General features: G+C 42.1%; 1 protein-coding gene across 2 annotated transcripts in view; it reads right to left on the minus strand.

Moving 5' to 3' along the window:
- Positions 1-12,592: 12,592 nt before the first annotated feature.
- Positions 12,593-25,735, minus strand: part of ZBTB44 (zinc finger and BTB domain containing 44) — a 28,159-nt gene continuing 15,016 nt past the window's right edge. The window contains exons 3-6 of one of the 2 annotated variants that reach the window (XM_070952641.1): positions 22,897-22,981; positions 21,110-21,273; positions 19,745-20,045; positions 12,593-17,826 (exon numbers count right to left, since the gene is read on the minus strand). In XM_070952641.1, coding sequence (XP_070808742.1) covers positions 17,544-17,826; positions 19,745-20,045; positions 21,110-21,273; positions 22,897-22,981 — 833 coding nt within the window. In that variant the 3' untranslated portion in view covers positions 12,593-17,543. The remainder of the gene's footprint in view (positions 17,827-19,744; positions 20,046-21,109; positions 21,274-22,896; positions 22,982-25,735) is intronic. The other variant, XM_070952643.1, reaches the window with a different exon arrangement.

Below are 25,735 nucleotides of genomic sequence, written 5' to 3' on the forward strand. Positions count from 1 at the left end.
AGATTGGTAAGGTTAGCAGCTCGCACGGAGTACAAAAGAACCTCTGAAATGCAAACTGGGTTGACCATTATTGATTATGTGTTGGGAGGAAAAAAAAGTCCTTCGTTAAAACCAAAGATATTCTGGTTTTTCTGTTTTAGGTTATGTTACCAGTGGGATTTATGGAAGTTAACATTTTTTGGAATCTGGAGGTGATAAATTATTTGGTGGCAGGCCTTCATTAGTGAATGAAAAGCTAATTTTCAGTTGGCGATTAGGGAAATCGTATTTGTTTCCATCCAAATTCAAGGACTCCATGAAACCTATCTATGGATCTATACCATGGATCTTAGATTAAGGATCTTAATCAGGGGTGGGCTTCAAAAATTTTAGCAAGGGGTTCTCTGCCCGGTTGCTGGGTGGGTGTGGCCATGGTGGGCATGGCCTAGTCAGCCTCCTGCATCACGGCAGGGTTGGGGGGGGGCATTTTTGCCCTCCCCGGGCTCCGGAGGCTTTCCTTGAGCCTCTAGGAGGGCAAAAACGGCCTCCCCAGGCTCCAGAGGTCCTTTGGAGGCCAGAAACGGCCATCCCAAACTTCTAGTAGGCCCATTTTTCACCCTCTGCGTGTGCCCTGTACTTACCTGCATCCAAAACGGGCCACGTGGGACTCCTGGGAGAGGAGGGGCGGGGTGGGTGGGGCCAGCCAGGAGTGGGATTTGGGAGTTCTCCGAACTGCACAGAATCTTAGTTAGAGGTTCTCCCAAACCCCTGCGAATCCCCAGAAACCCACCCCTGATCTTAATCTGCAGGTGGCTTTAGGTTCTCCTAGTTAGCATCCCGTGCTTTGCTGGGGATTGAATTGTTAGGCACCACAGCTGTTCAGTCTTGCATCCAAGCCAAGAGATTCAGGAAAACTGGTGGGCTTCTGCCAAAATACTTGTTAGAAACAAAGCTGCAGAGGGAAATAGGAAGGGAGAGCTTTGCTTCAACTTCTATGCTCTCCATTTTGCTCTAGTCCTTGCTAGAGCCATTTTTTTCAACTTTGTGCATTGTGGATGAGATCCGTTTCTTCCCCCGTTTCTCTTTTTCTCGGGCAGGGGCTCCAATCAGCAAGCATCCCAACCCAATCCAGAAGAGAGCGAGAGACTGCTTTCTGGAGATTTCAACCAACCGTGAGAGGATAGAACATCTGGAATGAGCAGATGGTTTTAATAGCCACGGGGAGGGTGTTTTGGCACACGGCTGCCAGTGAGCATCTGCTGACAAGGAAGCAGAACCCAAAAAATCCCAGACAAAGCAGCCCACCCTGTAATTTGAGAGAAGGGAGTGGTGGGGGGGCCAAAATCGGGGAGAGGACATAATAACAAGGGGGCGGGCGGGCAGGTGGGTGTCCAGATTGTGTTTGTGTGTTCGGTGGAGGTAACAAACCTAGGACATTTTTCTGTAAGCGCTTCATTCATTCACCTTGCATTGAGATTTCTCTTTCTTTTCTTTTTTTTTAAAAAATATTTTTATTAAAGTTTTTTTTAAAAAAAACAAAAAGAAATATTAACACTTTCTTCTTTTCAACAGTTTTGCGTCGGTAATCCATACTTATACATTTTCACTCTCTTATCCTAGTATATCTTTTATATATATATTTCTAATATATCATATATATACACCACTATAATGTATTGTATTATTCTAATTCTCACGCCTGGACTACTGCAATGCTCTCTACATGGGGCTCCCCGTGAGGAGCACCCGGAGGCTCCAACTGGTCCAGAATGCGGCCGCGCGGGTGGTGATGGGAGCGACGTGGCGCTCCCATGTGACCCCCCTCCTGCGTGAGCTGCACTGACTCCCAGTGGTCTTCCGGGTGCGCTTCAAGGTTTTGGTTACCACCTTTAGAGCGCTCCATGGCTCAGGACCAGGGTACTTATGAGACCGCCTCCTGCCACCAGTAGCCTCTCACCAACCAGTTCGCTCCCATAGAGAGGGGCTCCTCAGGGTGACGTCGGCCAAACAATGTCGACTGGCGGCCCCCAGGGGGAGAGCCTTCTCTGTGGGGGCACCTGCCATCTGGAACGCGCTCCCCCCCGGAGATACGGAGGATCCAAGACTTACGCACCTTCCGCCACGCCCTAAAAACATTTTTATTCCAACAGGCTGGTCTGGCCTAACTCTCCCTTTTAAATTGAGTTTTAAATGTTTTACATAAATTGGATGTTTTTAAATTTGTTTTTTGAGCCCAAATTATTTAATCTATTTTTAATAGCTTTTAACTTTTGTATGTTATTTGTATTTTTATCTTGGCTGTTCACTGCCCTGAGACCTCCGGGAGTAGGGCGGTATACAAATATGATAAATAAATAAATAAATAAATAAATAAATAAATAAATAAATAAATAAATAAATAAATAAATAAATAATTGTTTTATTTACCCAAATTCCTTTCCACAATTTTTCTTCTCTCTTTCTATTATTATCCTCTTCCCCCTCTCCATCCCGTTCCCTCCACCCTCATAAAATGTACAGAAGTCCCTTCAAAAATACAGCCAACATTTTTTTGGTTTAAGATGCAGACAGGTGGAGATAGTGCATTGGAAAAGAGTCCTAATGAGTCAAAACGTTAGACCTAAGTCAGAAATTTACAGTTGGTTTTAGTTAGGAACAGTCTTACCCGAGGTGGACATTTTTCGGTATCTGGGATCCCACCTCCAAGGCAATGGCGACATCAATGGCGAGGTGCAAGCGAGGGTGAATGCAGCCTGGGTATGTTGGTGAGAACTCACCTGTGTGTTATGTGACAGACGAATGTCAACCTGTATTAAATCTAAGATTGTTCTGCCCCAGCTATGGACTACAAAGAACGCAGTACATACAAAGTCTGTACAAACCTTAGTTTACTAAATTAAATCAGTCTTTTTCAAATAAAGGCTGTTAATTAACTTTCTTAACAGCCTACAAGAATCCAAAGAATAAATAATCGTAATCTTACTATGGTTGGCAGAAAGCCCAGAAGCAATTTGCAGGAAACTGATAAGAGAACTAAGATCAAGATGCAAAGGAGAGTGAACGAAGTTGTTCCCTGAAAATTGCCTCAGTCTCGTCCTTCCTTAAATAGGCTAAGGGAGTGGCCAATTAGCCCCAAGCCTTACTCTCGAGGAGACCTCCTCCTGAGGAGCCACTCCTGCCTTTTGGCAGCTCTGCGCACTCGTGCATCGAGAAGAGGCTCCTCCTCTTCCTCCTCTTCACTTATGGGAGCTTCTGGAGCTTCTGAAGGCCCTGGCTGAATCCCCGCCTCTGGCACCATATCTTCTCCAGCCTCCTCATTGTTTGACTCATTGTCTGGCGCAGCACCACACCAGCCTCTTCACTGTCGGAATCAGCTACTAACTGCACAGACCACTGACAGGCCACAACAAAGATTTACAAGACAACCATCCGCCCTGTTGCACTGAATGGCACTGAATGCTGGGCAGCAACAACAGGGACCAAAAGCCATCTCCACGCCATGGAAATGCGAAGGCTCCGTTGGATATCGGGCATCTCCCTTCTTGACCACATCACAAATGACACCATTCGACAGCATTTTGGTGTGGCACCAATTACAGAGAAAATTTATTTATTTATTTATTTATTTATTTATTAAATTTATATACCACCCTATTCCTAAGGGACTCAGGGCGGTGAACAGCGAACGATAAAAATACATGTAATACAAATGTTAATAATAAAAACCAATTAAAATATACTAAACATTCTGGTCCTAGATAATTCAAGACATCCCAGTTTAAAATAAAATCAAAAAGCAATATAAAGGGAAAGTTAGGCCAGAAAAAATGAGAGAAAGCCGGTTCTGCTGGCACGGACATATCCAGAGAGAAGCATCTTTCACCGTGGCCAAGGTTGCCTACCAACCAGAAGTCAACGGCCGGCAATCTCATGGGCATCCAAAACAGAGATGGCAAGGCACCATCAACCAAAATAAGCAAGCCATGGGCCTGCACCATGGAGACGCGGCTGACCAGGCAAAGTGGTGTTCAATGATCCGAAAAGCGGACTCTGCACCTGTGGGAATATGCTAGGAGGAGGAGGAGGAGGAAGAAGAAGAGGAGGACAAGGAGGAGGAGGGGGAGGAGGGGGAAGACTTACCCAAATCAGGTGTTTTGAGATTACCATCACCATGGCAAGGGCCAGACTTTGATGGGGGCTTTCAGGAACAGATTGGGCAACTATTTGCCTGAGATACCCAACCTTTTGGGCACCAGGTTTTTCCACGGACCGGAGGAGACGGGGTTTTGTGTGCTGCCTTCATCCTGCTGATGGGCTTTTGCTTGTTTGTGCGGACCGGTTTCTGACATGCCACGGCCCGGTGCTGGTCCATGAACCAAAGGTTGGGGACCCCTGGTATAGGGTGTCCTGCTTGACTAATGGTTTTGGACTAGAAGACCTCCAAGGTACCTTCCAACTCTGTTCTTCTGTTATGAATCTGAAATCTCAGAATTTTCAACCACTATTTAGCCAATCTCCACTTGGAACTGGAGAAGGAAACTTCTCGTGATTCCTTGGCTGAGCCTCCAAAAGGAACATGAAATGGTATGCAACAAAAAGAGAAATATTGGCTCAGAGTGCTCCATGTCCTAAAGACACTTGCCTTAGAATAAGGTACATTGCTGCATAAACTATACTTTTTCTATCTTCTTTTTAGCTATATTTTATTTGTGAGATTTAACTCTGGATGAGTAGAGGAGCTTTCCCTGACATGTGTTGTGGCTCCGTTACCTGAGCCTGTGTCATCGGCAGGAGAGGACTCCGAGAGTGAAGGAGAGGAGTTGGCAAGGACTCCCTCTCCAGGACCCTCCTCTCTGGCAATGCCTTCGGTGTCCACCAAAGGGCAAGAGATAGGGCCGGGGCCAAGCACGTCCACGCAGCCACAGGTGGACAGTGATGAGGGAAATGAGTCTTGGCTGGATCCTCGGCAGCGTCGCAGAGATAAGCGCGCGCAACAGAAGAAAAGGCGTGCCAGAGATTAATCTGAGTCACTGGACCACACCCCACAGGGTATAAAAGGGGGTGAGGTGGCCATTCAGACTCTGTGATGGACAAAACTAACTACTATCGAGTCACATTGCATCTTTGGAAACAACATTATCGGCCTTGGATTTATTTTACGAACTGGACAATTCTTGACTGTGTGTATTTTGTTTAATGAGTAAAGTTCTTGGCAAGCAGCTATTGGGTTGCTGCCAAGCTTCTTATCGGAAGAATTGGTTGTCTGCCAGTTTATTTAAACCCCGGCTGTCTGTTTGTGTGCGTGTGTGAGACGGGGACAGAACAACATGAAGTCCAGATGGGGTTCCTCGATATAGAAGTTCCAATAGAAGAGAAGCTTTGTAGCTCAGGGTTGAACAGTGGGATCCCTGGTTCTCTCTGGGCTTGATTGTTTTCTTGCAGATATTTCATTTCCCAACTAGGTAATACCACCAGTGCTGCACAGTGAAGATGTGACCTAGTTGGACAATGAAACATCTGCATGAAAACAACCAAGCCCAGAGAGCAACAAGGACTCCACAGCAGTGGTGGGATTCTATTTTTTTACTACCGGGTCTGTGGGCGTGGCTTGGTGGGCGTGATGTGGCTTGGTGGGCGTGGCTTGGTTTGGCAGGGGAAGGATACTGCCAAATCCCCATTCCCTCCCCACTCCAGGGGAAGGATACTGCAAAATCCCCATTCCCTCCCCACCCCACTAACCTGCTTTCCAGCTCTGTTCTCCTGTGCAGGGCAACAAAAGAAGACCCAGCTGATCAGCTGGGAGGCAGCGAATAGATCGATTGGGTGCACCAGCCTTACAGGCTAAACTCCTCTGCAGCCCCCTGGGAGCCAAAACGGGGTGCGTGGGTACTCTTGGAAGGGGCAGGATGGGCAGGGGCAGGGTCAACCGGTATTTGCCGGTTCTCCGAACTACTCAACATTTCCACTACCGGTTTTCCAGAACTGGTCCAAATCGGCTGAATACCGACTGTGCTCCACAGGTATGGAAGTTGCCAAATGAGACAATCCAAAAGATGGGAGTCATTTGGATTTTGCTGCTGGAGGTAAGAGAATACAGAATAACAGAGTTGGAACACACCTTGGAGATCTATTAGTTTTTGTTTTTTTTTAATTTGATTTATATGCCGCCTTTCTCCGGAGACTCAGGGCGGCTTACAATGCGTTAAGCAATAGCCTTCATCCTTTTGTATATTTTTACAAAGTCAGCTTATTGCCCCCACAATCTGGGTCCTCAATTTACCTACCTTAGAAAGGATGGAAGGCTGAGTCAACCTTGAGCCTGGCAAGATTCGAACTTACTAATTGCAGACAGCTGGAATTAAATTACAATGCATTAGTCTACTGAGCTATCCAGGCTCCTTAGTTCAACCCTCTTTCCCAAGCAGGAGACCTAATCCCATTCCAGACAAATGACTGTCCAATCTCTTCTTTAAAACCTCCCATGTTGGACCCTGAGGACACAGATAAACCTCCAAGAGCCTTGGTACTACAGTGGTCTAAAGCACCCTATTATTAACACAGCTGCCTGCAATTTACTGCTGGTTCGAATCTCTCCAAGGCTCAAGGTTGACTCAGCCTTCCATCCTTTCTAAGGTAGGTTAAATGAGGACCCAGTTTGTGGGGGCAATAAGCTGACTTTGTATAAATATACAAAAGTATGAAGGCTATTGCTTAATGCACTGTAAGCCGCCCTGAGTCTCCGGAGAAGGGCGGCATATAAATCAAATTAAAAAAAAAAAAAAGTGCTTCAACGACGCTCTAAAAGGATGCAAATGTCCTGCTTGTCAGACTACGTTGCTATCTCAAAATTAAATGAATTTCCAAACTGCCAATCTTTAAGGAAATCTTTCTTTAATTGAGCACAGCCACCGGATCATGACTCCACGCGGACAAGACTGACCTTTTGCCCCCCAATCCCTCCCTTTCCGATCCCCAAATCTCTGCTTCTCATTGGCTGTCTTCCAAGTCATTCTTCAGACTTCATTCCCCAGGAATGTGCCCCCTCCCCTCATTTCCACGACAACCCGGCTTCAAAGGGATTTAGCAGGCAAAAGTTCCAGAGTTTATCTCTCGCTCTCCTCTGCTCTCCATGCCAGCGTTGAAACGCTGACACTGCTGTCTGCAAGGAATATAAATCCTTCCATTCCTCACTATCCTGTCAGAGCTGAAGAAGCTTCTTGGATAAGAAGCGAAACATCTTCAAAAGAAAAAAACAAAACAAGGAAGTCCAGTTGCCTCCTGAAAAAGCACCTTTGGGACAACCATGACCTGGATGACTGAGAATCTCTACAGACTCCATTGTTGGACCACTCACAACTACCTTCCCTACCAGTTCACAAATGTGAGCACGCATGCGCTTCCTTTGCTCGCATGCACCACCTCTGCGCATGTGCAGTAGTAGCGCATTACATCTAGGCGGATGGGTGATGCCTCCTGCAGTCGTCGCCAGTTCGCGCGATCAGGAGAGAACCGGCTGAATCCCCCACTGGTTAGATCTCGCTTTGATTACTTCTTCCATCCATTACTTCTTGTCTTGCCTTCAGGTGCTTTGGAGAATCGGTTATCCCCTCTTCTTGGTGACAGACTCTCAAATGTCTATGGTGATTCTCAATCATCCAGGTCATAATTGTCCCAAAGGTGCTTTTTCAAAAGGCAACTGGACTTTTATTTTTCCTTGAAGATGTTTTGCTTCTCATCCAAGAAGCTCAGACAGTTCAGAACTGAAGAAGCTTCTTGGATGAGAAGCGAAACGTCTTCACAGAAAAACAAAAATCCAGTTGCCTTTTGAAAAAGCACCTTTGGGACAACTATGACCTGGATGACTGAGAATCTCTACAGACTCCATTGTTGGACCACTCACAACTACCTTCCCTACCAGTTCACAAATGTGAGCACGCATGCGCTTCCTTTGCTCGCATGCACCACCTCTGCGCATGTGCAGTAGTAGCGCATTACATCTAGGCGGATGGGTGATGCCTCCCGCAGTCGTCACCAGTTCGCGCGATCAGGAGAGAACCGGCTGAATCCCCCACTGGTTAGATCTCGCTTTGATTACTTCTTCCATCCATTACTTCTCTCAAATATTGGAAGACTGCTATCATGTCACCCTTGGTCCTTCTCTTTGTTACTTGAATCTTTTTTTTTTTTTTTAATTTTGATTTATATGCCGCCCTTCTCCGGAGACTCAGGGCGGCTTACAATGCGCTAAGCAATAGCCTTCATACTTTTGTATATTTATACAAAGTCAGCTTATTGCCCCCACAAACTGGGTCCTCAATTTACCTACCTTAGAAAGGATGGAAGGCTGAGTCAACCTTGAGCCTTGGCGAGATTCGAACCTGCAGTAATTGCAGGCAGCTGGTCTTAATAACAGGGTGCTTTAGACCACTGTACTACCAAGGCTCTTTGGAATCTTACTTGAATCCTTCTTGGGATCTTCTTTTTAGAAATGCAAGGCACCTGAACTTCAGAGAAAACAGGGAAGGGACCTGAAGCAGGGGTGAAATCCAGCAAGTTCTGACAGGTTCTGGAGAACCGGTAGTGGAAATTTTGAGTAGTTCGGAGAACTGGCAAATGCCACCTCTGGTTGGTCCCAGAGTGGGGAGGGAATGGAGATTTTGCAATATCCTTCCCCTGGAGGTGGAAATAAAGATTTTGCAGTATCCTTCCCCTGCAACGCCCACCAAGCTACACCATGCCCACCAAGCCACGCCCACAGAACCGGTAGTAAAAAAAATTGGATTTCACCACTGACCTGAAGGTTTTCTTCTCCTGTTCCTTCCCCATCACAGAGCATCTCCTTGAGGGAAATGCTGCATTCTGCCTAATGGCAGAGTTGGGTCTACACAGGAATAGCATAGCAGCCTGATGCAGTAACATGGAAGTGGGGATTTGAGTAGCACCATAATTCAGTTGCTAAATGAAATAAAAACACTACTAGACCTTGGCTGACATGGCCACAGCTCTCAGGTCAGTGTGTATGTTTGTGACATGTCAACACTTCTGCACATATCTGTTTTTTTTTTTATAACTCAGAACAGGCTGAAAGGTTGAACATTCTGCTCAGCATCTCTTGTGCTGATGTTTATCATCTTTATCATGGCCAAGAGCAGGTCTGGCTGGGAGATTTAGGACCATCGTGTTCAAAAGACTTTCCTTCCTGCCTAGTTGCAGCCAGAAAGCGTCTTCCAGGTTTTCTCTTTAAATCTTCTGCCTGCATAGGAGTAAACCCAGACCAGCTGTTTTTCCACTTGGACAGCAATAATAAATCGAGAAGCTCATATGTGTGTGTGTGAGAGAGCGAGCGAGCGAGAGAGAGAGAATGAGAGTGTGTGTCTGAGAATGTGTGCAAGTCAGAAAGCTGTGCGTGCGCGTGCCGGTGTGGGGATGTTCAGCCATGAGCCTATCTTTGCAACCGCCTACAATTCTGCACTCATTTGGCATCGCCCATTAGCATGATTGCTGGCTTTATAAACAATTAGTTATTCATCCAGCTCAAACCCTTGGCATAAGGTGAAGTGGCCTTGCAAAGAAGAGATCAGCTCTCCATTTTGGCACTTTATCGGAAATGTAGGATCCTTGCCATTTTCAGCGATGAGCCTTCAGTGAGCAAACTCCAAATTCGCTCCTGGGGTAGAGTGCAAATTTCCCAGATGAGGTAAATGTCTTATCCCAGGTTGTTGTTTTTTCTCTGGTGTGTTTCTCCATCGGTGCTTGGTCTTTCTCAGCTGGGTTGGAGACGAGCAGGAGCAAAAATCCATCTTCTGTAGTGCTCAGCTCCAAACTGGTTGATATTAGGATCTCAATGACTGAAGCAAAATTGCAAGGTCTCGTACAGGGGGTGGGCTTCAAAAATTTTAGCAAGGGGTTCTCTGTCCGGTTGCAGCCATGGTAGGCGTGGCCCTGTCGGCCTCCTGCACCATGGTGTGTGTGTGTGGGGGCTCCAGACTTTCCTTGAACTTCCGGGAGGGCGAAAACGGCTTCCCCAGGCTCTGGAGGCCAGAAATGGGCCCAAACTTCCAGTAGGCCCATTTTTTGCCCTCCCAGAGCCTCCGCGCGCACCAAAACAGGCTGCGTGGGGACTCTGGGAGGGGAGGGGCGGAGTGGGCAGGGCCAGCCAGGAGTGGGATTTGAGAGTTCTCCGAACTGCATAGAATCTTAGCTAGAGGTTCTCTCAAACCCCTAGCAGCCCACCACTGGTCTCATAATTAAAAATAACTTTCCCAATGTCTGGTCTCAAAAAAAAAAAAAAAAAAGGCCATGCTAGCCAACTCTTGGCTACTCTATAGGGAAAGTGAATGGAAAGCGAAGGCAAGGCCTGGCACATGTTATAGCAAAAGACTTTTCGAGAAGATCCTTGACTTTCAGGAAGATTTCTTGCTCAACTGATCCTTTTACATCTTTACCTAAGGTTATGGCCTGTAAAATATTTATAAATACACAGGTGGCAGCATTTCATTTCCTGAATTTGCCACGTAGGTTTCTCCTTCCATGTCTAATCATGAACCAGGAACGTGTGTCTCTCTCTGTGTGTTTCTGTGTGCTCTGCATCATGCCCTTCTTACGAATGCATATTGAGTCCAGCTCAGGAGACAAGCATGTTTTCCAGATCGACTCTTCTCAACTGCGAATAGCTGAGATAAGGAGAAGGAATCAGTTGGATGGCAATCAATTTCTGCCTTCTGGGATAGGAGGGGAAAGCGAGGAGAGAAGAGACATGAAGAGTCTCCTCCAAGACTATAAAAGGCAAACGTTTAGATGAAGGTGATGCTTGGGGGAAGGTTTGCCAAGTTATTGGAAGGTGTGTGTGTGTGTCTGTGCGGAATTAAAAGCACTTTGTGGCTGGGCTTGGCATGTGCTTTTGTGCTTGTCTAAATCAGCTGCTTAAGTTTGATGATTGTTCTTGTTGACAAGCTTTCAAGCATCTTGGCTGCACGTGGCGGGCATGTGCTTTTGATGGGCTTGCAGAATACTGGGCTGTTATTAAATCTTGGGGTGGGGTGGGGGGGAGAGAGAGAGAGGCCCAGGGGGAGAAAGGTATCCCCGGGATGATTTACACGCGGCTCTGGAATCTCAGAACAGAACAAGCTCATCTCTGTGCAGAGCAGTTCACGAAAGCAGCAGCGGAAAAAGGGTCTGGCTAGGAATCAACCAGTTTGCAGAAGTGCCTTTCCAAATTTGGGTTTCTGGCTGTTTAAAATCTGGACTAATTAAATGAAGCCAAGGGTCATTGGTTTGGAGCGAACACGTTTAAATGCTGGCCCTTGGGACTGGGTGAAAGCGCCCATTTTGACAGTATTGCCATGATGAGGTCACTCAGAAAGCCTAAATGTATGCTTGTTTGATTTTCATCCCACTTTTATTGTTGTTTATAAGTAACTCAAGGTGACAAAACATGCTTCATATGCTTTTCTCCTCCTATTTTCCCCACAATAAACAAACCTGTGAGATGGCTTGGGCTGAGAGAGAGGGACTGGTCCAAAGTCACCCAGCCGGCTTTCATGCCTAAAGTGGGAGTAGAACGTCCAATTTCCGGCTTTCTAGCAATGCCTTAACCACTAGACCAAACTGGCTCTTGCTTCCAACTAAAAATTTAAAAATAAAACAAACTTTACTTCACATTTAGGATAAATTCTGAGATACGTCTACTCAAAAAGAGTAAACAGGAGACTGAACAAAACTATTGCTGCATTGTCCAATCCCATGTATGTTTACTCAGAAGCAAGCAAATTGATAACTGATCCCCCTCCCTTTGAATCAATGTTGACTCCTGGCCACTGCCTGGAGATTTCTGAGCAAGGTTTTCCAGAAATGGTTGTCATTGCTTCCTTCCCAGGGCAAAGAAAAAGTGACTGGCCCAAAGTCATCCAGTTAGCTTCATGCCAAAAATGGGACTAAAACTCATAGTCTCTGTGCTTCTAGCCTTTAATGCTTCAGCCACTACTGCGTTTCCCTGAAAATAAGACCCTGTCTTACATTTTTTTTGAACCCTGAAATAAGTGCTTGGCCTTATTGCCATGCACTCAAAAGCCCGATGGGGCTTATTATCAGGGGATGTCTTATTTTGGGGAAAACAGGTTACATCAAACTGGCTCTATGTGACTATAGGCCACAGGTATAGGGGACTGGTACCCTAAAGAGATGCTAATTTGGATAATTTGACAATCCAAACAGAGTCCTTGACTCCAAGAACTCTATACAGAAGCATTTCAAACCGTCTGTAGAGGAAGCAGAAAACATATTTGCTTTTTAAGGTCTACCTTATGTATGTAATTTCTCTTTCTATTCACCCTGAAAACTCGCTCAGCTAGGAGTTCAGTGTTTCTCAACCTTGGCAACAACATGCTGGCTGGGGAATTCTGGGAGGTGAAATTTGCACATCTTAAAAGTTGCCAAGGTTGAGACTGATTGCATTCATTCAACATTACAAAGTTGAAACACTGGCTTAGTACAATGACAGGCTGGCCTTAATGGCATACAATGTTCCAGCCTTATAGGAAGTCTAGGCACTTCTTTTTGTTACTGAAAATCAGCTGTGACATGAGGAAGAAATAATGCTGCAGGACAGAAATACTTACTCCGTAAAACATTAATGTTTTAATGAAAAATCTTAGCATTGTGTTTCTATCCAAAGACACTCAAAACTAGCTTTTCTTTCTGCTCCATTTTTGTCTTATAATGGGATCAATCGCTTTTTTAAAATTTTGAAGGCTTTTTTTTTTTAAAGTTTAAACAACCAGGCTAGCAAAAAAGGTACCCAATACATATTCATCTTATATCAAACAAGCTAATATTTCAGTACAAGGTAACTATACATAATATATACATTACACAGAGAATCACAAAAGCAAACACTACAGGCTCAGAACAAATCTTGAAAAAACCATGATATTCACATTGATTACAAGAACTCTAAAAATGATTGTAACAGTGAAACGGCACTTTAGTTTACAAAAAGTCACAAAAATATATATATATATATATATATAGCCACCAAGAACTATGGGTTCCTTAAAAATACTAATAGCCAGATATAGTATATAAAATGTAAAGTGTATTTCAACATTTAAAAAAAAACCCAAAACATTTCTCTTCCCATTAAGTCAATCAACATGCTAAAAAGCTTAGCTACGGTCAGCACAGACAGTGGGGGAAAAAATTTTTTTGAATGAGATGTGATTGGTGACCAAGGACTGGCACAGTTAAAGGGGAAGGTAGGTAAAGTCACATGCTAGAATGGCCCTTTAAGAATGGATTCAGTCTTCTAACGACAGCTTTATCTCCTTCCCTTTACGGTTTTTTTAACAGCCCAGAGACAAGACAGGCCTGCAGATGCTGGGCCAGGAAATACTCTCTCTAGGGCTTGTAGTTAGAATAAACCAGCAACATGCAGCATTATATATTAAATGAAACAACGGTGCCATCCATTTCAAGGGTCCCCAAACACTCCAGAAAAAGCAGCTGCAATATGTTGATACAATATGGAGAATTTAAAGAAAAAGAGCCAACTTTAAAAATGGCACATTTTGCATTTTAAAAAATAATTGCATCTTTTAACAATACCAATTGTATTCTATTGATCAGCCTGCCTACTTGCCAGCTGACGATAATTTGCAAAGTATGATGGGACCTAAGCAGGATTTTTTAAAAAACATGGTCTGAGATCAGTGACTGAACAATATTTCATTTTGCCTTTATTAAAATCAGAAAAGTAAGCCTTGTCGTCTGCGGAAAAGCAGCAAGCAAGAAAGGAAAAAAGTTTGTTTGCATTTAATGCTACCCAAATACTCCTGGTTGCCATGTTCTGTAGACTTTAAGATGCCAGGATTCAGATTTAGCCCTCTGCCATCTTTAGGCTGGTGAGAAAAAAATCAGTAACCCTCTCCCCAAAAAAGAAAAGCAAACAAACAGGCCAACGCCATTATTCAAAATTTTGCATTATTAAAAAAATACAATTTTAATCTCTTTGGGGACCTGGGGCCTAGGGACTATAGTTTTATAAAATATAATATATATATTTATATATTTTGCTACACCGGCACTGGTTACTTTAAAAAAAAAAAGAAGATTCACATTTACACTTTCCAGACAAATGATAAGTGCCAAAACTAGAACTATTCTTAAAGACATTAACTGTTGTATTTGCATTAGAACTGGGAGCATAAAATTGGTCAGTCTGAGGAAAGAGATTAACTGATTTTTTTTAAAAAAAAGTTATAAGAAGCTGGTGACAGAATATTTGCAATCCAAAAATGGATATTTCATAACATCTTGAAGAAAATATGGAATTGTCTGCCATGAGCACATGCTTTTCTATCCTCCTTGTGTCCCATGGGAGAAGTCAGAAAATAGGACTAAATAATATATCTCTCTTTCCAAACTGAATTTGGGAATAGATGCTTTCCATGGGAATATAAGCCTTTCTCCCAATTCATTGGTACAAAAGCTTGAATTGCATACGTTTGACTCTGGGAGCACCATACTACAGATGGATAACCTGAATAGTCAAGCATATATATATCCTAGCTACTTTAAAGGACCGTGTCGCCTAAATTACGGATACTAACCTGTTTTACTAGTAATCACCTGTTACTGACAAGCACTGTCCTCAAATAGAAAAAAAACCCCCTCTTTAGTATCTTGAAAAAAAGGAAGCTTAAATCAAGACAAGTTCTATTCCATGAAAATCTAGAGAGCTTTTTAAGTTCACTACTGGGCCATTTGGAAGCTGTTACATGAATCGTTCTCTACAAGGAAGACAGTAGCGATATCTTGACGGGATGCAAAAGTTCTCCTTGAAAATTCAAATTGGAATGGAAGGGATGGAAAACCACCCATAGTAAATTGCTAAGGAGAGGAAGGTAATTTGCTGCCACTGCTGGCCAGGATCCAAACGTTCAGGGCCTAAATGAGACTCCCATGGGTGCTCTATGAGTCGGGAACAGTTTGCCACACACTGCTTACTTAAAATAGGCTGTGCATAGAGCAGGGTTTATATTTTCAAGTTAAACGTGTGCGTTGCTGAAGACTTGATACCCCTCTCCTTTTAGACTCTGAATACTTTCCTTGTTGCGTGCTACACTTTGACCGCTGCTCGCTAAAGCATGCCTGTCATCCTGGCTACCTTCTTCACATATTGAGTCAAAGGGGGAAAACTTGAAAAAAATGACTTTGTTCCAACGACAAGTAGCTCTGCAGATCGGAAATACTTATGTAAGGAAAGAGCTTCACTTTGAGGGCGAGAGAAAAGTGAACTAATCCCCAGTTGGATCAGAGCTTTATAAAATCCTGAAAATATATCAGGATATGGAATTATTGTGGGTGCTATAATACAACATGGTAGGACAGGAATTACACAAATGTTTTATCTTTCTGTAAGGTAAAATGTACCTTTTACATTTCAGGAAGCCAACCTTGTTTTGGTGTTATTTTCAAAAAGCACTCAAATTTTTGAAATGTATTTTAAATATATATCATGTACCAAATATACAACCTGCACTAGCAAATTGCTCCCCATTACTGATCTCGTAGGGGCTAAAATGCACTGTGTAGGTCAAAAAAGGTCTCTGTGGATCAAGGTTAGATAACCTCACAATACTTGCTAGACAATTTGTAAAGTCTATCATATTAAACTGATTTGCTTCCTATGCTGTTTAGATCTGAGGTAACCATTTGCAACCCTTTCTTAATATTTATTGTATTTATTTTACATTCATCTATTTTGCTTGGAACCCAGTTAATATGTCAGTGTGATTCCCCCGATCTCCAAAAAGCTGTGTATTTTAATTTAGATGTTAAGACAACTCTCTCAATGAAATGTGTGACTAAATAGCTTTATCCTACATATATGGAAGAAAATAAATAGTTTAATAATTACTAGATGAGTAAAATCACTGTATGTATAGTGTAGCCAATGTCCTCTTTCCTGATATAATTTTTATTTTACTTAATAAATATTTTGAAACATTCCAACCTGAAAATATCCCTTACTAAAAACATTTTCTTTATCAATCTGGAAGAGTGACTTAATTTTTTTATTAAAATTCATTGGAAGAAAAATCTATGCCTATCTCATAAAATACTTTAAATTTAATCTTTGTTAATAATTATATCAAGCCCTTTAAGAAGTTGCAGAGAAGTGCAAGAAATAGTCTCACTGGATTTGGTGGATTTGCTAATTAAAAAAAAAAAATTCTTTGAAACTATTACTTCCAAAGCTTCCCACAAACGTCATTTACCACTGTGTAAATATCAGTGCTTTTACAGTTATTTAAACATTTCCCCCATCTATTGTGTTCTATTATATTCTTAGTCTGATAACATGAAATTCAAATTATTTATGTCCCCCTCATAAATCTCATCCTTAAAAAAAATAAAGATGGTTTAAACAAACCCAAATAGAGGGGAATAAAATATTACATATCGTTTTTAGACTTACCAATAAGATGCTGGCAACAAAACCAAAATTGCTGGCCTGTAAATGCCCTTTGTTGCCTTTAGAATCCTTTTAGGGGAAAATAATAATTTGGTGATTGTTTGCTGGACCTGTACTTGAAGTCAGAGTAATGGCTTTTATGAAACCAGCTTGGCAAGGGTATATAAACAATTTAGAATAGGAACATTTTATCATTGCAAACAGGTCTTTTGTAAACAACTCTCACTGATTTGAAACTCGGCCTCTAAAGGAAAATAAATGGCTCGTCTTACTTAAAAAAAACGACAGGCTAATAAAATTGCAGTAAATAGCACACACATTCAGGCAAAACTTGAAAAGAGCACATTAATGCGCCAATGCGCATTTTGACTTTTGTAAACTCACTTCTCATTATACTTTCCTAGCATCCCAATTTGCTAAATGTTAATCAGGATTTCTTGACGGCTCGACTTCTGAAAATGAAGTTTTTGGATAAGGCCATTTGCATGAGAAGATTCTAAAAAGGCATTGGCCAGCACAGGCGAGGATAACTCCACCCCACCCGTTTTGCCAAAGCCAATGAATTATCCGGTTTTAACAATGTGCTTGCTACAGAACCGAAAGACTAAAAGTGATTCCTTCTAACTAAAAAAACAAAACAAAAATCAAACATCTACGACACTAGTTATTTAATTGCTTGAACTGGATACTGTAGTCAAAACAAATTTCAACAGCCATCAATACCTTTTTCCTTAATGAGAGGTACTGCGAAATTAGGGTGGTAAACCAAGGCCAAAAGTTATTAGGCCTAATTTTACACTTGGTGTGTGCTTGGCTGCTCTTCGAATTTAACCGTCTTATTCTGACCAACTCTTTCCTCTGCATTTTCAAATGCTTCCGTACAAGGGACCGTTTTAAGGGGTGAAGAATAGTGTAACATTTGTTGCAGTTTAGAGCTTTTAACAGCATAGCTTATCAAATGGAAAGGGGTACATTCACTCTGCCCCCCCTCCTGAAAATTAAATTAAAATGTACAAGACCAAAACACAGGCACTTTCCAAAAAGACAAAAAAACAAAAACAAAAAACCAACCCGAAACCAAACTTTTGACTTATTCGATAGTGATAGACGAGAGCCCGGCCTTCGGGAGCTCCTCTCGGCCGGCCTCGGCGCTTGAGATGGTTTTTGGCTGCTCCGGCAGGTCTTCTTCCTTTTCTAACAGCCCACCCAGAGGCCCCAATGGGAAAGTGCTTTCGCAATTCTGCGTCGATGAGACCTGCGAAATAACCGGCATTTGGACAGAAGAGCTGCTTTCAAATCCATGCTCTCCTAGCTCGTACTGGCCAAGAGTCTCTTCATGTTCTTGGTTTAAGTAGTCTGGTACTAGGAAGTCACTGAAAAGGGGGTGAAAAGTTGGGAAGAGGTTAGCAAGATACGGGTTGATGCTAGCTGCAGCATTACAGCTAAGCTGAAGGGTATCTACTTTGCCAAGAAATGAGAACTGCCTGATTTAAACAAGAGCACAACCTAGCATTGTGATGCCTGTTAGATTTATGTGGTATATACCGTGCTTTCCCAAAAATACGGCCTACCCCCAAAGAAAGTCCTAGCTTGATTTTTACACGTGCGCCCAATATAAGCCCTATCCCCCCAAAATAAGCCCTAATTAAGGGCTCACCCACTCCAGGGTGCACAGGTAAAAATTAAGCTAGGCTGGGGATGAGGGGGTGGGTGGAACTGCCCTACTACTTACCTTCGGATAGCTGCAGCCAGGCCTTGCACACCTCGTCCCATTTCTTCTGCATCTGGCAAGGCTTTCCTGAAGGCCCCTATAGCCGATAACAGAGTTCCGGATCGATCTAGAGCTCTGTTATCAGCTACTGAGGCCTTCAGGAAAGCCTTGCTGACTTTGCTGGAGGAAGAAGTTCCTAAAGGCAACTGACAGTGAAAAGGAGGCTGGGGGCGAGGCGTGCAAGTGGGGTGAGTCAGTGGACGATATAAGGCAGGGTCTTATTTTCAAGGAAACATGGATATAAACAATTTTAAAGGTTCTGGACCAACCAACTAAAAGCCTCCTTCACAAAAGAATAAATTTAAGGTTGGGTGGCAGTTTAACACAAAGCTGATAAGTTTAAAACGGGCAAAGGAAACGTTTCTATGATTGGTTGGCTTTTTGGTTCCACTGAGCTTAGTCCAGGTAAAATAAAGCAATTTTAAGGTTCTGCTTCCAAAGGATCCAACATCTACGAAGGTCAATGTTGGTGGCGCTCTTTCTTTCTAAAACTGGTCTGACTGCCTACTTCAGTTTAGCTGCATTTCGTTCTCCTTCATCAAGTAGGATTTAAGGATAAGTAGGCTTTTCAAACCATACTCTGGCTGCTTCATTGCTTTTGGATGCAGTTATTATAGAGCAATTGAGAAAAGAAAAGCAAGAAAGGAAGATTATTGCCAGGAAAGCTATTTTTTCCCCCCACCTGGATAGGAAAATAAGGTATTAATGCACAGCAATCTAAAAGCAGCTTATTCGTTTGATTATTTGAAATCCGTATCTACACTGACAGATAAATGTTCAAAACACTGACACAAGGCAGGGCCACAATTGTTAACATGGTATACTCTAAATGTGCTGGGTTCATTTTAGTTTCTGACCAAATGTCCTTAACCAAGTTGGCTGCAGATTACACAAAATGGAAACCAGCACAACTTAAGGGTGCCATGATGGATAAGACTTGAGTTCTGCCCGGGACTGCAATAAACCTGGCAACCTGACAGAAAAGGATACTACAGGTTGCGGTGAAATAGTACAGGTAGTCCTTGACTTACAATCACAATTGGGGCCAGCATTTCCTTTGCTAAGAGCAAGGCGGCTGTTTATTGAGTCACGCCGGATTTTATGACCTTTTCCCCCATGTTCGTTACGCAAACCACTGCAGCTGTTAAATGAATCACACAGTCGTTAAGCAAATCTGGCTCCCCCACCCTTGTTGACTTTGCTTGTCAGAAGTCAACTGGGAAGGTTGGAAATGGAGCTCATGTGATACCCCCCCACCCCCAGGATGGTACGACCACATGCTGAATGTCAAGCGAGCGCCCAAGTTTGGCGATGTGACCCTGGGGATGCTGCAACGGTCCTAAGTACAAGGATCAAACCGTAAGTCACTTTTTTCAATGCTGTTGTAACTTCGGTCGCTAAGCGAATGGTTGTTAAGTCGAGGACTACCTATACAAAAGAGGGTTTAGGGAGAAATTAAAAAAAAAAAAAAAAAAAGGTACGTTGCCCTAACAGTTTCTTTTTCTTTTTGTGCACCTCACCTGCTCTGGAAGTAGTTTGCTAGCTCTGACGCTTCATGGTTCAGACTCCTCAGATGAACGATTAAATTTCCAGAGTTGGTGAACATGGCGCCACATGTTTTGCACTCGTAAATCCGAGGCTTGCGGATAATGTGCCGGGAAACCCGCATGTGGTGTTTATATTCCCCGAAGGAAGTGAAAGTGGCACTACATATCTGGCACCGGAAACAGCGTTTACCTTCGTGCTTCAGGCGATGCATCTTTAGCGAGTAAGCCCGGGTGAACTTTTTCCCACAGCGGTCGCACTGAAATGGTTTAATGCCTGCGGGAAGAAGGAACAGAAAATCTTCACCACTGAAAAGCATCGGGAATAACATTCCAGCCTTTTCTAATTGGCAACAAGTCAGCCTATTTACACCGAGGCGGTGTGTAAACTTCTAAAAACAAGAGGATAATTCGGTCAAAACTTTCATGCAGTGGATGCCACTTCCCCAAAACTAAGTATTTAAAACTTTGAACTGAGTATCAAGTAAGACAAAGTCTATTCAGACCACTGTTCTCTTATTACAAACGAGAAAGCTCATCTGTTCAGCTCAAGAATAGATGAAAACATGTTAAGCCCAGCAGTGGTGCATCGTATTGGTTGTAATTTGTGGTTTAATGGGATTTTTAAAGATTTTATTCCGACTTGGGTCAGGGGTTTGTAAACCACCCAGAGTTGTCACAAATGGAGTAATGTATGAAGCAAAGTCAAGAAATACATTAAAAGTTTGTTAATGATTAAAAATAAAAGAATGAAGCATAAATCTGAGGAACATACGGAGGCCTATTCGGGGAGATATGGCATATTTATCTGGAACTATTATTAACTCATCTGTATTAAAAATATATCTCCTTTATAATATTTAAAGAGGAGAAAATCTTATATTTATGTAAAACATCCTTCCTATACTGCATGAAGCCAGGATTCAACAGAATAAGAGAAACACATAAAGGTTGAAAGCAGGTCTGTTGTATTTGTTACCATGTTTTTATATCTAGAAAAAAATTCATGTGCAACATTCTGCTTTCCAGAAATCAAAGCTGATTTTTTTCTTCTATTTTCTATTTTATTGCATTCTTGCAGTAAGGAGCCATACGTTGCTTCAAAAGATTCAAGTAATCCTTATTTAACAACCACAATTGGGACCGGCAACCCGGTCGTTAAGCAAAGAGGTGAAAGTGCAACGAAGTGAAAGTGTAACTGTGCTTACAGTCTGACTTTACAGAGCCGTGAAGCTAGGTCTGTGAACTGTCACTGAACGAGACAGTTGCTAAATGAGGACTACCTCTATAGGCTCCTGTTTAAACTATACCTTTGAGAAGTGGACCAAGAGATATCCTTACCTGAGTGGATGAGCATGTGCTGTTTTAAGTTCTGAATTCGGGTGAATCGAACACCACAAGTTGGACATTGAAAAGGTCTGTCAGGACCATTTGGGCTAGGTCTCTCTGTGCTACTGGTTGTAGGAGCAATATAGAGCTGGTAAGGGTATTGGACATTCTCCAGTCTGAAGAAGCAAATAAGAACTCTTTTAGTAGCCGATCAAGAGGAAAAAAGTCAGGTGTACAAAATACAACATACATTTCAAAAAGACAATAATGATGACGTTAGGATCAAAGACAAAGAATTGGAGATGACAAAGTATCAAGTTCTGAAAAAGGAAGTTGAAAGATTATGGCAGCCACGGTGGTTCCAGAGGTTACACTGGATGACCTACCAAGAAATCTTGGACGGCATTTAGAAAATCTGTGCACTGACAAATTTTCCATCTGTTACTTGCAAAAGGCCACACTGCTTGGACTCACGCACTACATCGATACCTATGACATCCTAGCTTCTTGGGAAGAACTTAATGTGTACGAAGGCCAACATCAGTAAGTTGTGACTTCTCCTTTTTGCGAACAGATAACAATACAACAAAAACGAACTTTACTAAACCATATTAAATGACTGAATTCTGACTGATTGAAAATTTTAAACAAAGTGGAAGTCTTGAGGAAAGAGATGGGTCAGTGTATGAAAATAAAGAGTTGCGATGAAAATACCATCACAGTGAACCTGGTATAAAATACTGGTTATAATAATCATTTCAACAGCTGATACTTGAATGATATTAAACTGGTGTACATTTGGAAAGGTCAGAAATCTTTTGTGGGCACATAATGCTATACAGTCATATCTATTCCAGATAAAGCTGTTTAAACAATCCAGATCCTGCGCAAGTGTTATGCTTTTGCTTTTTTAAAAAAAACACTCATTGGCCACATCAAATCTTTTAACATGTTAAACTTCATCTACCTCTGAATCTTTTTGGTAGATATTCACTTGTATTTTTAAAAAGTGGGTATGTACTTGATTGAAAGTATGTCCCTAATGTGGACTACATACAGGCCCAGATTTACTCTGTTCTGCTAATTCCCATTTTAACCACTCTGCAACTATATATTTGTGGTATTGCACACCATGGTGTATGCGTAAAAACCGAACATGTACATGAAAAGGAAGTTAGATTGTGGGGTGCTTGATGTTCTCGAGACTTCGTTTTCTTCAATGCCTGTAAGAAAAGAACCAAACTCAGAGACCATCAAGGACCCCACAGTTCAACTCTTGAGCTACAAATATTATCTTTTTTTTGGAAGCTAGGTTGTCAGAAACAGTGACCGCCTTAAGGTCACCTAGAAAACTCTTATGTCTAAGTAGTATTCCAGCTTGAGAATTCCTTGTTCTGCTTAGGAATGTAAAAAAATAGCCTGGTGACAGGCAGTGTGGACAGTGAACACTGGAACTTGTGTTCATGAACCTCGTGTCTTTGATCTCATGACTGGCCACTGGCTCTGAATTCCACTTGTTTAGAAAATCATGCATTTTTCTAGGGATGGTTGAATTCAAAGGAGATCTGTCATGCTTGTCACCATCTTAGATGACTCAACACAGCAATCTATCTATAAGGATCTAGTTCAGGTGTTATATATCACTTTCTTCCAGCCCAACACTGTCCATATGTCATGGGATTGCAACGCTTGGTAGCATGGCCAACTACTCTACTGGCTGGAAATTCTAGGAACCCTAATAGAGACAAAATGAAGAAGGCTGTTCTGCAGAATGCTTTGTGTGCTATATTTATACGTACCGGTCATCGTCTTCCACATGGATATTCCCACCAGAAGTACTCTGGAGTGTTGGTAATCCTTCAGTGACACCTTCATCTATTGAACCTAGAGGCAGTTAAATAAACCATACACATTAAGTTACAGTTTAATGGAACCATAGTAATGTTTTTTTTTCCCACATCCTCTTCACAAGTTATCTTGCTGCCAAATTTAAGAATTCCGTTATAACCCAATAGGATAACGATGTAGAGCAATCTGCATAATTTATAAAGAGCAAACTTTAATCAATTTGGCCTATTTGGATTCAGGATATTTTTCAGTTGGAAGAACGCTTAGATACACATTAAGTGGTGGCAGGACTGTGATTAAAAAGCCAGCTTATTGTTTAAACAATGCCCAAGGAAGGATGTAAAACAGGCTAAACCAGGGGTCAGCAACCTGCGGCTCTGGAGCCGCATGTGGCTCTTTCACCCCTCTGCTGTGGCTCCTTGTCATTCAAAATATGCGTCACAACCGGCAATGTGCGACACCCGCCGGCACGCGATTTATTGAGCTTTTCGACCCCGGTAGGCCAACCATGGATAAATCCAAGAAAAGTTTCAGAAGGAAAACAGAACACTTAATTCAACTACATATACTAGTTTTGTGGCTGCTCAAGAAATAGTCAGGCATGGGAAGGGTTTTGTGGCTCCTGGTGTTTTCTTTTCTGTGGGAAACGGGTCCAAATGGCTCTTTGAGTGTTTAAGGTTGCAGACCCCTGGGCTAAACCGTACAGTGCACAGAGGCAGAAACAAGTAATTGCAAAGCTCACATTCTTCATAACTTTTCCCCAGTATTGGTGCCAGATTTGTGTTGTTTATAGCTCAGTACATCCCAGAGTCCTAACTGAAGTAGTGTGTGTCTAAAGCAAAATTAATGGAAAACACGAGGATTTGCTGTCAGTTAAACGTGCATCATTCGTTAATATTGTGTTTCTACTCATCTGTACTGAAGCCATTTCAAAACTATATCACTGGGAATGGTGAAAAGGTGATGGAGGAAGATTTGTTAAATGTGGTGAGATTATTACTCCCTCAATATAGTACAGGTAGTCCTCGACCTATGACCACAATTGAGTCCAAAATTTCTGTTGTTAAATGAGACATTTGTTAAATGTGTTTTGCCCCATTTTACGACCTGTGTTGCCACAGTTGTTAAGTGAATGGCTGCAGTTGATCAGTGAGTAACCCGATTAAGTGAATCTGGCTGCCCCGATGACTTTGCTTTGTCAGAAGATTGCAAAAAGGGATCACATGATCTTGGAACACAGCAACAGTCATAAATACGAACCAGTTGCCAAGCATCTGAATTCCGATCATGTGACCACTGGGATGTTGCAACGGTGGTAACTGTGAAAAACGGTCGTAAGTCACATTTTTCAGTGTCGTTAACTTTGAACAGTCACTAAGCAATCCGTTGTATGTCGAGGACTACCAGGGCAGCTTAGGAGGTCTTTTTACTGGACATGTCATTTACTGGAAACAAAATTTCAAAGCAGATTCCTATTTTGGATTCTGAGTGTGTGATACCTTAAACCACATACATGCAGTTTTTTAAGAGAGACAGCTCTGCCGCTATTTCTAAGGAATCAGGACTTGACTGATTTGTTATTAACTCATGGCTACAAACAGAACTAGAAGTCCCATTTAATTCATTGGAATTTATTTCTGAGTCAGTACGCTCACGATCAATATGAGGCTACTTACATTGTTTGGAATTGCTAAAGTAACTTGTGTTTAACTGTGTTCAAAAATTGAAAGCTGTGGCGACCTGGATATTTACAGAATTCTGTGGGTATAGGTTTCTAGTATGACACTGAAAAACCATTAGGGCTGGAAATATTGTTTTTAGTGTTTGACATCTACGAAAAAGAAACCAGCATCAATTTAAGGCACTGACTTCTGTTTAACTGTAATATGCTGTTGTTCTCCATCAGTATCTGACTGCTTTAGAAAACAATGAGGGAAAGAAAGGACAATTGTTCAGTAATGAAACAAGTATCTCCAAAACATGATTGTGGGTTCCAGTTCCAGGCGCCTTCATTTAAAGGATTGTCAAAGGCACACAATTGGAAGGATCCTTGTGCCAGAAGCTACTGCTGGTTATAGCAGATTATTTTACATTTAAAAAGAAGAAGGAGGAAAGGCTTCCTTGAGCCAAACTTGAATCCTGATCACTACACAATCAAGACCATTTAATTTCTGTTACCAACAATACTCTCCTCCAAAATTTTTAAAAACCTCTCTGTATAGCCTTGAATTTTCTGGTGGTTCAATTCATGGACTTCATGATTCATTCATGGTTTGACTTTGCTTAGTTTTTCTGAAGTTCACCTAGATGTTGCTACATGAATCAAAAGCCTTATAGCATAAGGCATATGTTGGCATATTATAATTTAAATATTAAGGGTACTGTCAAAACTGATTGAAAACAACTAGACGGTATATGTATATCTCCAGTTGCACTCAAAACAGTATTTATAAAGTCTTATCATATGACCTTTAATTATGTGTAAATGAGATGCCAGCAAAATATGCTGCAAGAGAATGGGGATGGAGATGTACTTTCAAATCATAAAACCTGAGTTGGACCTGTTGACTATATAAGTCAACAGGTCTAACCTGCTAAATGCTGGTGGAGAAATTAAAACATCCAAACAAATAACAATCTAGAAGTTATATTGGTAAAGGTATTCCATTTCATGTAATATAATGAAGATAAAGTGCATCGTAGTGATGGCTAAAATTCCCAATGCATTGAGTGACAAGCTGATGGGTGATCTTTTTTCTGTTCATGTATCCATACAGTGGAGCAAAGCAA

The sequence above is a fragment of the Pituophis catenifer genome, unplaced genomic scaffold, assembly GCF_029215685.1.
Source record: "Pituophis catenifer annectens isolate HBS135680 unplaced genomic scaffold, rPitCat1.0.hap2 SCAF_12, whole genome shotgun sequence".
In the NCBI taxonomy this organism is placed as follows: domain Eukaryota; kingdom Metazoa; phylum Chordata; class Lepidosauria; order Squamata; family Colubridae; genus Pituophis; species Pituophis catenifer.